At 27.6% G+C, this 17,987-nt stretch overlaps 1 protein-coding gene and 1 long non-coding RNA gene across 4 annotated transcripts in view; one reads left to right on the top strand and one right to left on the bottom strand.

The window, feature by feature from the left end:
* LOC117172946 (alpha-N-acetylgalactosaminidase-like) overlaps positions 1-17,987 on the top strand; it is a 34,165-nt gene that overhangs the window by 8,329 nt on the left and 7,849 nt on the right. For all 3 annotated transcript variants that reach the window (XM_033361253.1, XM_033361255.1, XM_033361254.1), the window contains exons 2-3: positions 2,852-3,022; positions 16,557-16,731. In XM_033361253.1, the coding sequence (XP_033217144.1) occupies positions 2,852-3,022; positions 16,557-16,731 (346 nt within the window). The remainder of the gene's footprint in view (positions 1-2,851; positions 3,023-16,556; positions 16,732-17,987) is intronic.
* On the bottom strand, positions 12,581-16,640 carry LOC117172948. The gene is made up of 4 exons (XR_004467076.1): positions 16,485-16,640; positions 16,240-16,383; positions 13,366-13,556; positions 12,581-12,669 (listed from the first exon to the last, which is right to left on the bottom strand). It is a non-coding gene; the product is annotated as an uncharacterized LOC117172948 (long non-coding RNA).

The following is a 17,987-nucleotide window of genomic DNA, read 5'->3' as shown; positions in this document are numbered from 1 at the left end:
ATCTTATTTTACGCAGTCCGTAATGACGTATATTTTTCCCTTATAATGTTTGTGCATAAGTACAGGATGGTATCTTGTGCAAATCTATTTGCTTAACAAACTGACCTTCTTTACACTTCACAACCAAATGAGCGAAAAAATGTTTATAGTATAATATTGTTTTATACATATCACAAGAAAATATCGCATTGTCTGTTCGATGATAAACTAAAATTTCGGTGATTTTCGCAAACATCGATAACTCATCGCTAACACTAATTACAACCGTAGAAAGTAGACACCATTTTTAGTAAAAAATTATAAGATTTCGAAGAAGTTTAAAAAATATATATTTCGTAGAATCTGCGTTAAGCTAGCGGTGTACACTATAGATTTCAAAAAAGGTGTACAAGTTTTGAACAGTTTCAGTTTATACAAACGATTTTTGCACGTTGAATAGTTTTTTTAAAACAAAAATTCTTTAACTTTGAAGAAAATTTACTATTAAAAACAGTTATTGTATGTTGTGTCAGTTTCTTTTTAAATTATCAGTATTTCCAACAAAAATTATTAAACAATGAAGACCATGTACAATTTTTCAACAAAAATGTAGATTGCCTTGGTGTGTTTCGCCTGATATTGGTATCTTTAAACAAAAATAATTAAATTTAATTGCAATGATTTTTAATTTACAATATTAGAATGTACAAGTTTGAAAAATTTGGAATTATGTCTGTGCTTTTAGTTGGAAATTAGTATTTTAAATTTAGAAGTCAAACAAGATTTGAAATTTTTGACCAATTTAAAGTTATGTTAATTTTTTTCGCATAAAATTAGTTATTTAAAACAAAAATCATTACATTTGAAACAATAACAGTTATAATTTTTGACATTTGTTAGTTATTTTGGGGTGTTTAACCTCAGGTCGATTATTTAAAGGCAAAATCATTTTAATTAAAATGTAATAGATTTGAGCATTTTTACTGAAAGTAATATCAGAAGTCAAAAAGATTAAAGGCTTCTTCATTCATAGTATTTTAAATGTAGAAAATATGAAGAACGTATTAACTGGAAATGAAAATTTTTTAAAACATAATAAAGCTTCAAATATATTTATTTTAAAAATATTAGTCACGAATATATATTAGAACAAATAAAGGTTATTTATTTTTAATTTTAAATAATAAGGGCATCCAATGTCAAGCTTCAATCTTTTTATTAAAAAATATTCATATTAAAAATAAAATTGTTTCTAATTTTATCTGTAATTTGCGGAAGGATTCGCGGTTTACAGTTTGCACTTATACACAATTCGAAATGGCTCAAATTCAAGCATACTCTTAATTTTTAATTAATTAAATTAATTAAATATCAAAATTTACAAGTACTATATAAATTGCAGTAATTATTTAAAAATTCAAATCATTTACCTTTATAATCTATAAAATTCTAATTCTTACTTCCAAAAAATAACGGATGCAGTAAACTTACTGCAACTTTCTAGAATTATTCTAAAAGAATATTGTTTTACATAATAATAAACTGTTTAAATAATTTCTTCTGTTAAATTTAATTGATTATTACCTTTCTCTAACTACAAAATTGAAAACAAATTGAAAGTAATACTCAATGTATTAGGAACAATTTGTATGAAAAAGAACTGAAAATAAATCATAATTATAGCCAAAAACTCGCAAAATCCAATTTTTAACTTATGGGTTTTTTTGAGACCCCATTTAAAACAGACTTATTATGATAATATTTAAAAAGTACTTATTTATTTGTATTCTATAGTCATTTGTGAAGAGAAATGTTGAGTTTCAACTCGATTCACCTTATAGTGACGATTTTGAATAAACTGAACAAAAACGTATTTTTTCTTATGGGAAATACGTGTTTGCGGAATCTCTAAATATCAATTTTTTCAAATGTGTTTATTCTTTGAAGATTTGAAAAAATTTGGGTTTGATATACATATAAAATAGTGAAACAAAATTAACACAGCATTTTTGGACCGCTCTAATGCACAGTTAGAATTTTTACATTTAAAAAAATTTAGTATTCCAAGCGTATCCAAATTGACACAGAAAATTCGAACAAATGACTGCAGTACACACCTCTAGTTTTTATTCAACCTTAATCATATTTTTCTTCCTGCTGAGGTTTCTATTTTTTTCAAATTAATGGAAAATTAATGGACTCTAAAAGACTCTAATTTAAAAAACTTGACCTGGAAAAAATCCCTGAAAGCATGGTATGAAATCGAAATTCTGTAGCAACCCTGCAATCATGGGAACAAAGAACGCGCCTAACAATTTACCATTCAGTTCAGATCGACATACAGTGGTACCATTCTCGTACATTTTGTATATATAGTTGATGTAGTTCTCGTATACCCACCCACTCTTGATCACGCTCGTTGCTCGTAATTATACTATAAATGGATACAACTCGCTTGTATGCTGTGAACGTAAAGTATATATGAAAGGAAACCGATCACATACAATGGAGGACTTCTACCTGTGTGTAAAAATGAAATGGGGCATTGGGTGAAAGTACTCTTGCCTCTTGGCTCGGAGGTCTTATATCAGATCACTGATCAGTCTGCCAGGAGCAGTTCAGGATGTGGTTGGCGATTTTCTTGAGCTCCCATAAATGACCGCAGTCTCCTCTGGCCTCTAAAACACGCGCCTTTTTCTAAATAGTTTAAATAGTCAAAATACTTCACTCGGATCTCCGCAGATTTAATTGTTCGTCAAAATTAGCAGTATTATGAAAATTATGTTCTCCAGTTTGATAGTCGACATTTAAGTGGCCAAGCCTCTTGTGATATAAATTGTGATCTGAGTTAAAGGAGCCTGTGAAATTGCAGAAAAATGCAGATGACAAGGACGTGGTGTCTCTTAGTGGGGTTTTTGTCGGTGGCAAGTTTCGTGACTGCCTTGGAAAATGGATTGGCACTAACACCTCCCATGGGGTGGCTCGCATGGGAAAGGTTCCGGTGCAACACTGATTGCAAAAATGATCCTGAGAACTGTATCAGGTAAGGAGCTTTGTTTTGTAAGATGTAGGAACACACCTTGTTTATTCTGTATCTCTTTAGCTCTTTATAATCTTCAGCTTTCCTTATTTTTACTTATGTTAGATTCAATCACTCTTACTTTCCACTTGGATTTCAGTATTCAATACTTTTACTTTTATGCTCAAAGAAAAGGAAAGCGACCAATTAGTATCTCAGGGTGCCCACTGAGCGGGAAACCCGGGAATTAACCTGGAATTTTGAGTACCGGGAAAATGCAGAGAATTTTTCAGATTTGTTATTACTCTTACCATAGATATATTCTCGATTGTCGAAAAAAATGTGTTTGGGATTGTCCTCAGTGTTACCAATCATTACCGTTAAAACATAGAATTTTGTTGATATTTTTTTTATCAGCGTGTATTTCTTCAATTTTAGGGGTAAAACAATTTTGTAATACAAAATAATAATTTCTACTAATTATTTAGTTTTAAGCTTATATAAATATAATTTTCCTATGATGCTTGAGAAAGTTCAAGATAACTTTTGAAAATTTCCTATGTCAAATCAAAACTCAATAAAAAAATTAAATTTCAATCAAAAAGATGAGTATTCAAAGATAAATATAATACATAATTACTATTTCAACAAGAAAAAAGTTTAATTCATCCAAAAAGGGCGACTTTTCAACAAATTAGTTAAATCTTTAACCAAAAAGATTAAATAGTTGAATTTTCGCCCAAAAAGTTGACATCTTTAAACAAAGGGACGAATTTTCTGCAAAATAGTAAAAAAATTTTACTAAAAGATATGCACTTTCAACAAAAAAGTTAATTCGGAACTGAAAAGTTGAATTATCTAACACAGAAGATTAAGTTTTTACCAAAAAATACCTAGAGAATTTATGGAAATTTGTTGGATGTACAGTTTTCGGTATTTAATGCTAATAAAAAACGTATGTTAGAAAAATATAATTTTTTTCAAAGTCGGATTTTTTTAAACAAGTAAAAATTGCATTTTCAAGATATTGTTAATTTGTATTAAACAGCTAATAAAACAATAATAAACTACTAAATAAACGCCAAAAAATCTTTAAAAAATTAACTGAAACTTAAAGAATATTACTTTTTCTAATTTTTAAAAACTCTAACTGAAACAAAAGTTATATTTTTATTAGCATTCAATACCAAAATTGTAGGACTGTTTTTAATTTCAAAAAAGGTTTTAGAGATTTTTATTTGTAATAGAACGTAGCCACTTTTCAGCACTAGTCATTTTCAATTTTCAGAAATTTTGTATTTTCGGTCCACGCTAACGGTGACAAAGGTCAACAATTTAGTTTTTCTCATTTTTCATTTAAATTTCACACGTTGCTGTAATCAACCATTGTGGAGAAGAATAAAATTAAAAAAGGGATTGAATTTCGAGCTTCATGTGATTCTTCAATATTACTTAGTTAATAGTAGAATATAAAAATATAGTTTATTAAAAATGGCGCTTATGTTTTCTTCGATTAATTTTGTAATTTTTCCCCAAAACGGTTGGTTATACAATAAAGTCTAAGAAAATAAGTATTTCTCAACATCTACAAGTTTGTTCAATATCGTTGAAAATTTAGATAAAAAATTAGAAAAACAGATGGTTTAGCCTTTATGACTTTAATGTGGACCAAAACAAAATGTAAAAATAGTGGAGTGTTTCATCCCCGAAAGTTAAATTTTATGTATGGTATCAACCAGATCTAAAAAAAATCTATTTTTGACCCGCCCTATTGTGTAGTTAAAAGTTAATTTTTTAAATTTGGATTATGTTGACCGAGAGTGAAAGGTTCATAAACAAAAAATGTTTTAATTATAGTGTATTAAAACATCTTTATCTTTTCCAGTGTCCTAAATTTTTACGTTTTTTCTAATAAGGAATTTAAAAAATACATTCAGCTTGGATAATACTTTTCTTTCATGGTTATAACAGTTTTAAGTATTTAAAAATAGAATTTACTTTCAATCGGGATTCAGTTTTTGTCTGAAAGATTATAATGTTGAGGGGAAGAAAAATATTTTGTTAGCTTTACATAGAAATAAACAGATGTTCTGCAATAAAAATAAAAAACAAAGAAGATATATTATCAAATGGATACAGATGATTTTTCAGTATTTCTTCAATTTTTAATTCAATCATATTATATAAGAACAAAAATTCTGAAAAAGTTTTAATATGAACATAATTTCTCACAAAGAAAATTCTTAACACAAAAAACTTAATTTTTAATGACTTTTGCCGTAACAATTCTAAACTGTTAGTCTTGGAGAAATCTTGCAAAAAAACTTCTTTCATCGATTCTAATTGTAATTAGACAAAATTGTTGAGAGAAGGATGAATATCCTTTTTTTATTATTTATTATTATTATCATTGATTAATTAAGTAATAATTAATATTTGGGCGTCCGTATGAAAAGGGCCCTTGTGACCTGTGTGGAGTTACGTATAAAGTCATATAGCCGAATAAATTCTCGGAATTTCAAGCCCAAAATAAACCCTCTAGCTGGGGAAACGAGTAGCCGGGGCATTCTCGATTTTGGATCTTAAAAAACCTATTTTCGAGAAAAATAAAATTTAAATTTAGCACGTCTTATACTTTTTCTTCGAACATGAAATATACTGGCTTTCGTTAGCAGTCTGTACATGATTATAATGCTAATAGATTGAGTATGGATCCTAGTGTCATCCCCTACTTGAACCCTAAAATAATAATTTTTACCCACACTTAGAAAAATGCGAATATCTTCTAAACTAGAACCGACCAAAAGGGCTCTTTTCTTGCGGAAAATCTTTTTCTCTCTTTTTTTAATTTTACAATAAGACTTAATTTTTTGGTTTCTTCCACATTATTCAGAGCATATAACATTTTTTTGATAAATAATTCAAATATTTTATTGAGATATTTTTTTATATACTGTATTTAGAGCACTTCATCTTTTTAAGGTTTAAAACTAAGGGCCTGAACCTGCGATAGACTTTCACCAATATATTTTAAATTATATTTTGAGTCAAGACATTCTTCATAAATAGTCATATCGTTTTTATATAAAATCTCGTTACTGAATGGCAACCGGAATAAAATAAGATCTGTTTATTTATTATATTGTCTGGAATTTGTAGAATAATTGTTCAGTCTCCCAACTTCTGCAGACTTACTGATAAATTTTGAATTTAAATTTAGATTCTGAGTCTGCTTGTGATATCCTGATTCAGCCTTTACAGGATTCGAAATCTACTTTTAATGCTCCTGCCTGTAAAAAAGTTTATGTTTGATCCGAAACTTCGGAGAATAAAACTGGAACAACCTGATCAATAATTCCACTGGCATTTTCTACCGAAATCGAAGCTTTCTGAATTAAGAGTGAAAGTGATCCAAAATAGAATTTCTCGATCTTATTTTGCATGTAAATTTCCTTTTTTTGCTCTCCACTGTTTGGAGTATTCTCTTTCCAATAATTAATTTTCTTCTAATAAAAACTTTTCACATACGAATATTTCTAAACAATACTAATACAAAATACAATGAAGAAATTACGGTAATATTCAATCAAATTAACTGCCAATTAAAATCGTTCCCAGAAAAAAACAATCGAACAGAAAGTGTCTTGGTCACTAAAGTTCAATAAAGTAAAACGAAACCGGTTTTCTATTTAAGTGACCAAAACTAGAAGTCACTTTAATTAAGTACGATAGTACTTTCACTCATTCTACACTTAGTTAACTTCATTCATGAAAATAAACGTGAATTTTGTGAAATGGGAAATCTTTTTCCTTTTTGACGTATTTCAACGATCATGACATAATGGACTGTTTTTAATTTGTTCTTTTCAATTTTATGGAATTTTGTAACTCGCAATTTCAAAATGAGGAATTTTTTATTCCAAACATTTATTTTTAAAAGAGAAATTTAAAATTTTATATGATTCGTTAATAATAAAGGCAACAATTCTCTTCTAAATGTTTCGACCAAATGCTTAAAAAATGACAAAAGTATTCTATTCATAACACCTTAGTAATATTTATTTGCGATTGTGAGTGTTTCTAAATATTATTGATCAAAGAGAACATTTTAATTTTAAATGTTGTTAATATCAGGAAATAATTAGGTTCTTAACATTTTGCTGCCACAATATAATCAGTAAACTTTTGTAATAATTCAGAGAGATGAGATAAATGAAATGATGGACAATACTTAGAATATCTTCATTATTATTTAGGCATTCATTTTAAGGCATTTTTGAATTTTACTAGGATTTAAAAAGTAATTTAGGAAAACCTGGAAGTATTTCAAAAGAAGTTTAAGAAGCTTTGAAAGGATTTTAAAATAATAAAGTCGTTTTTAATATTTCAAAAAATTGTTAACAGATTATAGATTTTTTAAGATTTAGAAATAAAATAAAACCAAACATTTTGAAGATATCGGACAAATTGTTTTCAAAAAGTTTATTGGTTGCAAAACGGTATGAAGGTGACTTTTAGTGTCTATTTTCAGTTTTCTCATATGTTAAAGAATTTTACGAATTTCTGCACCATGAATAGTGTAAATCAAAATTTCTAAATTAGAAATTTTATTTTAAGATAAAATCTATTTCTTAGTGTTTCTAAACATCATTGATAAAAGAGAAACTTTCATCTATAAATTATTTTTCAATATTGGTAAATAATTCTGTTCTTAATATTTTGCTACAACAGTATAATTTGTAAACATTTTTACACGTTTAAAGAGACGAGAACAATGAAATTATAGAAAAATCTAAAATAATTTAACTTACTAAGTTTCTATACTATCGAAAGGTGAGGGGAAATTTTGGTTTTAGGATTTTGAAGGGAAAAATTACAATAAAAAATATTGCAAATTAAAAACTTTTTTTTTTATTTTGGAAAATTATTTTAAAGATGATATTTTAAAAGATTTGAAAACATCTTAAACTATTTTTTAAATATTTAAATTTTGACACATGCAAAATCTTGAAAAATCTTTTTGATTTTTGTCAAGAATCTAAGGAAAATTATATTGATATAACTTCAAGGACAAATTGATAATATTTATTTCCTTATTCTCAGGTCTCAGAGTCTAATTTTAGCTCGAGTTTAAGTGTTCAAAAAGATTTAACTAATAAATACTTATTCGAAAATTTTATTTTATATGAAAAGATTTGTTCCCTTCAAATTAAAAAACGAGATGTGTGCATATCGTGCGATTGATAGAGCTAGATTTTTTAATAAATTATGAATAGAATGACGGATTAAAAATGAATCACATAATAATATTGTAATCGTGAGACAATAGAATGTGAAGAGTTTTCCGCGTGTTTATTCTTCATAATTATTCCAATATGACGCTGCTTTTTACACCATTTGAAATTTTCTATTGCTGATTTGACCACATGAGATTCTGACAAGACCTTGTAAAAAAGAGTGCATCATAATAGCGGATGTAATTTTTTTGATGTTCACTTCCTGGTTACAAATCATCACCTGTCGCCATTTATGTTCACAATGATATGTAGGAAAAAAACAATCGATCATTTATCCAAATGAAATGCAAATTTTTTTATATTTATATGTTAATTTTTTGTTTGTTATTTATTTTTTGTTTCCTTGGAAAGCCCATTTATAATTTTGGTTTAGTCTTTTAATAATTGCAGTATTTCTGTAATTAATTTACAAATGGTTTTTATTTCAAATTTTAAAATCTTAAAACTTGTAGAGTCAAATTAGTTAAAAGGTTGAAAATTAAAACTTTCGAATTTTAGAGTTTCCAGGAGACGACTAAAAAATCCCGAAAATAAATTTCCAGCACTGTGACATTTCCGAAAAAGAAAATATTCGAAATAGAAAATTCCCGAAATTATAAAATTTCTGAATGATGAAAATTCAGAATTATGAAATTTCTTAAATGTTTATAATATTATTGAATTTTAAGATTCTCTAATAATAAAATTTCCGACAGTTTATAAGATTTCCTGATTTGAAAATTCCCGAATAATAAGTGACGACTGAAAAATCCTAAAACATAAAATTCCCGACACTGTAAAATTCCGGACAATTTAGGATCTTACCTAATTTGAAAATTTTAACGATAAAATTTTCCTCTAGTCTAGGGGAAAATTGAAAAAATCAAGGGAATTCTGGAATCAGAGAAGGTGATAATTGTAAAAGCGGAATGCCTGTACTTTGCAGCTAAAAAATGCATGTATTTTGAGCCGTTGAAACCACATCCGACCTCATCAAGTTGGATTTGGTTTCAGCGGTTTAAAATACATGAAAGTGCATTTATTAACTGCAAAGTACAGACATTCTTTGCTTTCATAATTATCTCCTTCGCAGATTCCAGAATTCCCTGGAGTTTTTACATTGTCCCTAGACTAGGGGAAAATTTTACCGTTAAATCGCAATTCTGACGTCAGATTCGGATTCAGCAGCTCAAAATACATAAGGATACACTATTCTCGTACACAATTCGCACAACTTTTTTTTTGTGGCCCTGTGTTACGTTTAAATTCAAAATAACAAAAATTAAAAACAATATATTTCTGGATGAAAAATTTGATTTGAAAATCGGCATGATATTTTCAAAAAATTACAAAAAACGTTCTCAAAAATCGAATTATTTTTTTTAAATAGAAAGAAACTTCGAGGTAAATCAGTGCTGAATTGAATCCTGCAAAGTTTATTTAAATACATTATTAGGTTCGCACGTGTTCTTAAATTTATTTTTGTAAAATTATTGTTATTTTAAATTCAAGTAACAATGTTAAAAACATTAATGTTAAAAAAATGTTTTTCTTTAATAAAATATTCGATGTTTTTAAATAAATAATATTCCTTAAAAAATAAATTGTTTCTATTGTTTACATTTCGGAATTTTCCAGTTTTGTGAAGGTATACGTATCGGCTATTTTATAATTCGGACATTTTCTGTGGGAAATTTTCAAATTCGTTAATGCTATAAACAGTTTTGGAATTTTATTATTCGGGAATATTCCTTTTCGGGATTTTCATATTCATTTACCAAATATAAATTATAAAAATAAAGAATAAAATAATAAATATTTCAATCAAATAAGAGTATTTTATTTATGATATTATTTAGCAAATTTTCAAGTATTTAGATTCGGGAATTCTTCTTTTCATATTTTTGTCGGTAATTTTATTTGCGGTATTTTTCAGTCCTCCCAAATTTCAGACATCATAAAATATAAATAATAAAAAAACAAAAAATATTTTAATTAAATAAGATGATTTTATTTATCACATAATTTAACAATGTTGTAATTGTTCGAAATTCATGAGTTGATAAATTCGAGCATTTCCCAGTGTCGGATATTTCATAATGTCGACAATTTTATTTTGAGAATTTGCATTATACGGAATTTCCGGATTTGGCAATATTATATACGGGACGGAAATTTTACGCTTCGAAAATCTTAAGTCTTTGAAAATTTTCAAATTTAGGGAATTTTCTATTTTGAATACATTCTTTTTCGAAAAGATTCTAGTGCCGGGAATTTTATTATTCGGAATTTTTCAGTCGTCCCACTTCCTGATCCAAATTATCTTAAAAGTATTTGTAAATCTTTGAATTGTTTAATCTATTTTAATAAGTGACACTAAGAAATTCCGGTTGTTTTTCTGACGTTATACTCTTAATTTAAGAATTTTTTCTAATGCTTCAAGTTTATAAATTATTCTTCATTTAAAAGGGCACCAATTAAAAAACAATGTATTTATAAAGTCCACGAATTTGAATATAATTCTTTAGATTAAAAAGTTAAAAATGTGGAATCCCAGTTTATTTTGAATTCGTAAATTAAAAATGTGACTTTAAAAGTTAATATTGACAAAAGATTTGTTTCCGTCTGAGTAAGATATGGATTTCAAATATTAGGTGATCAAAGATTAAAATTTTTTTTTATCTTGCTTAGATAAAATAACTTTTACTCAGTCTTGGATCAAACCAGGATGACTGATAACTAATATCTTATTTCTATTTACAAAAATTAATGCTTGTCCTCAAAAGAATCTTGGTGCTTCCAATATCATAATTTTATTTATTTTGTTCATTTTATTTACTTTTGTCTTTTCATGGATTTTATTCTGTTAGAATAAAAGAATGTAACAGGATCAAATATATAGTGTAGACTCTGCAAAATTTGGACTCTTGACCGCTTTAGAAAGTGCGAGTTGAATTCAGGAGTCTTAGTATGTAGGTCACTTTTTGAAAAATAAAAATTACAAGTTGTACTGCTTTCTTTGTGTGCATCAAGGTCACGAGTCCTTAAAGTGTGTGAAGAAAGAATTATTTCTAAATGTTTCATGCATATCTATCAAGATTGTTACATAAATTCGCATTCTAGGTTGACATAATAATGAGATGCTAATGTGACATTCTTATTTGCCTTTTTCCTTGCTCTAGAAATATTAGAATAAAATAAGCATCAAAATGTAGAGACTATTAATAAATAATGAATTTACGTTTATGTAATTACGTATTAATCGACTGAGAAATTACAAAAAAACTTTTATATTTTGAAGATCATGATTTTTAATTGTTTGAATTGGAATTTTATAAATGTATACATTTTTAGAATATAAAAAAAATATTTTGTTAATTTTCCAGCTAGTTTTTCAAGTTTTTAAAATATATTGCATTTTTAGTAGTTTCTTATTATTTTGTTTTTCGTTTTGCTCTGAGAAAGATTATAAATTTAGAACGCTCATAATTGAACCCTTTGAGAGTTTAAGGTTGTGCCAAAAGTTAGGCTTCTGAAAGAAAATTTTTCTATGATTTAAAAAATATATATTATATTATCAGTCATGTCTAATGAAAGAAAAAAATTATTTTTTATGAATAAGTTTAAAACCTACGACAATTAATTATTCAAACATTAGTTTTTGTTTGTTTTTAATATTATTTTAACGAATTCAACCACAAAAAATTCCATGATGAAATGACATCAGTGATATTATTTTGATTTTTAAAATCATAGAAAAACTACTATTGTCAGAGTTCTGATTTTTGTCACGGCAACTATAAGTATATCTGTCGTTCCCAAATAAATAACAAACTAATCCAAAATTTAAAGTTTTTAAAATTCAGCAGTTTTAAAATGAAGGCATTACAGACTAATTGGCTTTGAATGTAGATTCCACATAAATTATTATAGAATTTACCAATTTATTTTTAATTGAAAGCCTCATCTGTTAACATATTTTTAATTGAAAACGTTCCAAAATGCACAATTAAAAAATAACGGTTTTTTAATAATTGAAAAATTATATTAATTCAGAACGCTCAAAATTATACTAATCAAAATTTATATTGTTAAAAATTGTACAATTTCCAAATAAAAGACTTCACAGTTGCATAATTTTATGTTTTAAGTAAAATCATTTTTAATTACAGATATTTAAAATTAAATAACTTTAAATTGACAAATTCAACATTCGTTCGTTAAAATTTTAATCGTTATAGAAATGGTAAAAATTCATATTATTAGATCAAAACTATTTCGTAAAATTATCATCGTTTATTTATTAAGAACCATATAACATTCTTCTTTCTATAGAACTTTCAACGCAAAATCTTCTGCCGCAGTTCGATACCATGACACTAAATCTTTATATTCCTGAAACAGAATAATTTTTTTTATGTAAACTTATTTATTCTTATTAAGCCTCCCAATATCTCGGGAGCAAGTTTTTATCTAATCTAAAGACGATTTTCAAAAACCATCAAATTTAAACCTCCAAATGTTGGAATGATTTACTCGGAATTAGTTAACTTTTTTTAATCAACCTCACTTTGTCCCAGCTTAGCAACTCAATCTCTCGGAAGTAAGATTTTATTTTTTGTTTTAACTGAAAATTGCACTTTTTATCGTGATTCACAACCAAGCCTGATCCAATTTCAGAGTCTTGTGACTTTGTGCTTGTAAACTACCAATTTCTTTTTTCGAAACTGGATAATATTTTTTAATCATACTTTTTGGGCATCAATTTATAAATACTTTAGCTTGGGAGTAAACTTTTGTTTTATCTTTAAATGGTGATTTCGATTTTACAGAATTTTATTTTGGTTCTCTAATTATGTACTGCAATCCTTTGTTTCTAAATGTTATAAATTAAAAACAGTTTCTTTTGAAATTTAAATAGTTCAAAATTGTAGAATTTCCCACTAAAAGTCCTAACAAGTTAAATAATGAAATTGAAAGCGTTACAAATTTATTATTTTTAGATTGAAAAAGTATAAATGAGTACAATTTTTCAATTAAAAACCTTTAAAGTTATTTATAAATGAGCCAGTGTTAAATTCAAATTCTTACCAGATTTCAGTCCAGTTTCGGGAGTTGCCTTTAAATAGCTTTGGACTGAATTTGGCGGGATCGAAACATAAACAGTCAGTGTCGTCTGAACAGTAGCCAACTAGAATGCATAATATTGCGCAATATACTTAACTGAGTATTTGCGCACTGCGGTCCTTCCGAGATGAGAGTCGCTACCGCTCTCGGCGGCACTGAAAACGAGAGTTTGGTGTATTTAAATGTTTAACGTTAAATTTGAATTTTTACATTCTCATCAGAGAAGATTATACTTGTGTGTGTCAAAGTTGACCCCTTCCCCATTTTTGTAAAATGTTCACGTTTTGAGACCCTCGTAAACTGAAAAACAGGTTTTTGCGAACGTGTGTTTCTGTGTATTTGCGTGTGTATGTAGATTTGTAAGTTCTTAGCACGATAACTTTCGAAAGAATTGAGAGATTGCATTGGTCTTTTGTATACTCATTTAGTGTTTTAAATTGAAGATCAAGTTCGTTAGCCAGCCATTTTAGATAAAAATTCAAAAAGTACGAGCATTTTCAAAATTTTTAAGACCACTTTTTTCGGGATTGAAAAATTCTCGGCAGGCTTATTCATATCACTTAAAAAGATTAACATTCTGTCTGAATGACTTTTTTTATACAAAAAAATTCTAGAGTTATAGCACTTACAAAATTAAAAAAAAAACAATTTAAAATGATAATTTTAATCTGAATAACGCATGGAATGAAAAAAAAATCAAGAGAAGAAAAACGTTGCTTTTTGAAAGCCCTTCAAGATTATAACAACATTCCGAATTCTCTCGAAAAATCTAAAATTAAAATTTTGACGCCATCAAAAATAATAAAAAAGAAAAAAATCCATTTTGCGGTCAAAATAGGCAAGATGCGAAAAAGGATGAAAAGAAAAAAATTGTGCAGTCCAAAAAGATCTACAAATTTGTTATTAATCAAATTTTAATAGGACGCGTAGTTTTTGTTTTATTCGTAAAAAACATATGAACAAAAGTTGCTAATCCGAAAAGAAGATACACATTATTATTAATTATTTTTCGATAGGGTGCGCAGTTTTTGTTTTAATTGCAAAATAACATTAAAAATTAAAAAAATTAAATTTTTGTAAAAACGACGCAAGGTAGGACACAAAATTAGTTGACAAAATTTGTTCACCCGATAAGGATCTGTGAATTATTTATTTATCATTTTTATAAATGACGATTCAAAGGAATCTAAATAAAAAAAATTAAATTTTTGGAAAAGCGACATAAGAGACGAAAAAATGAAAAGACAAAAGTTTTTGAACCAAAAAATATCCGAAAATTTGTCAGATGCTCTTGTTATAAAAATACATTCAATATAAACAAAATCAACGCTTTGGGAAAGCGATACACGCTAAAAAAACATTTTATTTTACAAAATTTTTCGCCTAAATTATATCTACAAATTTGCTTAGAGCCACTTCACGCTAGGTTGCGCACTTTTTTAAATTATAAAAACAAGATCATGAAAATACGTATGTTTCAATACCAATGCATAATATGAATTGCAATAATATAGCATTGAAATGATTGATTTTGCAGGGTAGCTGAGAATAAAAATTAGTGGAAAATAAGGAACAGATATTAAAGTAATCAAGAAAATTAAAATGGGTACATTATTTTGCAAAATCTAAATAACCAGTGCCAGCCCAAGGTACATTAATAAATATAATATACATTTTATATAATAGTGTTGAACATAATGTGGAAAATTTCACATTTTAGAGAAAATCTAGTTCTAAGCACAAGATACGTGATGAGAATTTGTTCATTAAAGTCGAAGGAGTTTTAACAAAAGAGAATTCCCAATCACCAAATATTCTTATTTCAATATGTATTTCAAATTATCAATTCACTTTTGAGAGCTTACATTTTTTTATTGAATGGCAGGTAAATTTTTTTAAAATCCAGAACATAAGTTTGAGAGATACCGATTAATATTAATAATGTTTCAAAGAATGTCGGAAAATGCAATTTTGTTGATTTGTACCTAAAGTTAAAAAAAAATGTTTTTTTAATAAGCTTAGGAACTATTGTCCATTTGCCCATGATTCGGAAAAAATAGAACAAATGTTTGCTTAAAACTTCAAAATATGTACGTGTTTCTTTAGGTTAATAAAAAATTAATTTTTACAATTTTAGGTAAACATTAACAAAATTGTATATTACGCCTTATTTGAAATATTATATTTCGATGAAAAGATTTGTTTTTTACTTTTTCAATATAAAATTATTTACTTTCATAAAATATACCCAAAAAAATTTTGTTTTTAATTTAGTTTTTATTTTTTAAGAATTCTTTGTAAACTAATTTTACGCATCTCGTGTAAAAATGACTCATGTTGCATGATTCGTACAAAACAGAAAAAATATTGTTTTCATTTTTTGGAATAAATTTTATGGAAGTAAATAACTTTTGATGAAATGAAAGAAAGAAAGAAAATATCGTCGAAGTATATAATTTGAAAAAATAACGAAAAATGCAATTTTGTTAATTTGTATCTAAAGTTGCAAACAAACACAAAACAACAAAAAAGAAATAAAGATATTTTTGGCAACTTTAGGTACGAATAAACAAAAGCGATTTTTTGTAATTTTTTCAAACATATTTCGACGAATAAATTAATTTTTTTTGTGTCTAGCGTCCATAAACTTTACCTACAAAAAATTGAAACTTTTTTCTATGCACGAAAGTTAGAAAATTACAATTTTGAAAATTTTTGATCAACTTGCCTAATGGTAAGAAAAATTTATTTTTTATTTTCATTTGTTCGTAATGCCACAAATAAACTTTTCAGAGCTATTACCAATGAAACTAGTCAGTTTGAGATTCTTTGGCTTACCCTATCCAATAGGACCTGTGATGACTGAACCAGGGATTTTTTTATTTGAATAGCCAACCTGATGCAATAAATTTAGCTCCCAATTTCATTTTTTCTGTTTATTGCACATCAACTCAGAGATTGTGAAGAATAATATTCTTTATTCTGCAATCAAATTCCTATACTCAGCATAATTTTTCTATCTCAAATGAAATCTCTTATTGTCCACTAAGAAACAAGAAGAAGAAGAAGAAGAAGATACTAACAAAAGATTTGAAATACTGAATACTTCTTTTGTATCAATATGACGTAACAAACTCATCTTTTTTTTCATGTAGCGATCGGCTCTTCAGAACAATGACTGATATTGTCGTAGCAGAGGGTTATGCAGAAGTAGGATATGAATATATAAATGTAGACGATTGTTGGCTAGAAAAGGAGAGAGATTCCAATGGTCAACTAGTGGCAGATAGGCAACGATTTCCCTATGGCATGAAGAGCCTTGCAAATTACGTAAGATATACCAAAATTTATTGCCCCACAGAAATTGTGAAAGAAAGTTCTACGACTTTTCTATTATGCTTTACTCATATCATATTCCTATATCTTTATATTGCCTAATCAAATTATAATATCTGTCTTATATTCTCAAGTGATTCACAAAGTTTATTCCTTGTTTCATTCTTAAATTAGTTATTTTGCATTCCTTATTGATTTTTAATTATAGAAATAATTTATGATCATCAGCAAAATATTTTATTGTTGCAATAAGAAAAAATTTCCATTAATTACATAATCATTATTTTTTAATTTTACACCCTCTCCCTTCCTTTGTTAGGATTTGTAAGATTTTTATGATCTCCTCCTCCTCCAAACCTTCTTATAAAATTTTGTATATGCTTTACTCGATATATTAAAAATATATCAATTATTTTCACCGTGAAAAATATTTGCAACATTTCCAGTGATTTAAAAATATTTCAAGGGATTTTAAGGTACTGCAAATGATATCAATAGATACTGATGGATTTCGGCGAAATCGAAAACATTTTAAGGAATTAGGAACAATTTCTACGGCCTTTAAGGGATTTTAAGAGATTTTAAAGAATTTCAATATGTCACGGGATTTCAAAGAATTCAAAAGGATTTCATATGATACCAAAGTATTTCACGAATTTTGAAATCTATCAGGGGACTTTAATAGGATTTCCAAGATTCATAGGGATTTTAAGAGATTTTAACAATTTCCGAAGGATTTTAAGGTATTTCGACGGATTTTATGTATTGCGGGTGCTAATCTGGAAAATTGCACCCGCTTCCAGCGAAATCGCGGTAAAATTTCAGCCACAACCACGTCTCACGACCGTGAGATAGGTGGTTACAGTCTGTAAAGGAATCAATACGACGATCCAGCAAAAGCCTCGTACACCCTAAGAAAACGGAGCGACCCAAGGACAACCGCCTTCTGCATTTTTCCCGCAAGTGTTCTGGCATATTGTTGACACGCAGGGATGCTTTTTAAGCCATTAGCAAGTGAAAGCTTGGCACCTCCAAGAGCGCCGATGATAAGGAAGATCAATTTAACAGAATATTCCGGGTACAATCGTTGCAACTCCCTTGTAAGGTCTCGATACCTCTCTTTCTTTTCATTCTCCTTGGTTATGATCTTTTTGTCAGCTGGTGCCGAAAATTCAATAACGAACATGGTTCGCTTCTCGAAGTCAAGAAGAACCATGTCAGGCCTCGAGTGAGCAACAGAAACAATTGTC

Source organism: Belonocnema kinseyi, chromosome 5 (genome assembly GCF_010883055.1).
Source record: "Belonocnema kinseyi isolate 2016_QV_RU_SX_M_011 chromosome 5, B_treatae_v1, whole genome shotgun sequence".
NCBI classification, from domain to species: domain Eukaryota; kingdom Metazoa; phylum Arthropoda; class Insecta; order Hymenoptera; family Cynipidae; genus Belonocnema; species Belonocnema kinseyi.
This window is presented reverse-complemented; position numbering and strand designations above follow the sequence as displayed.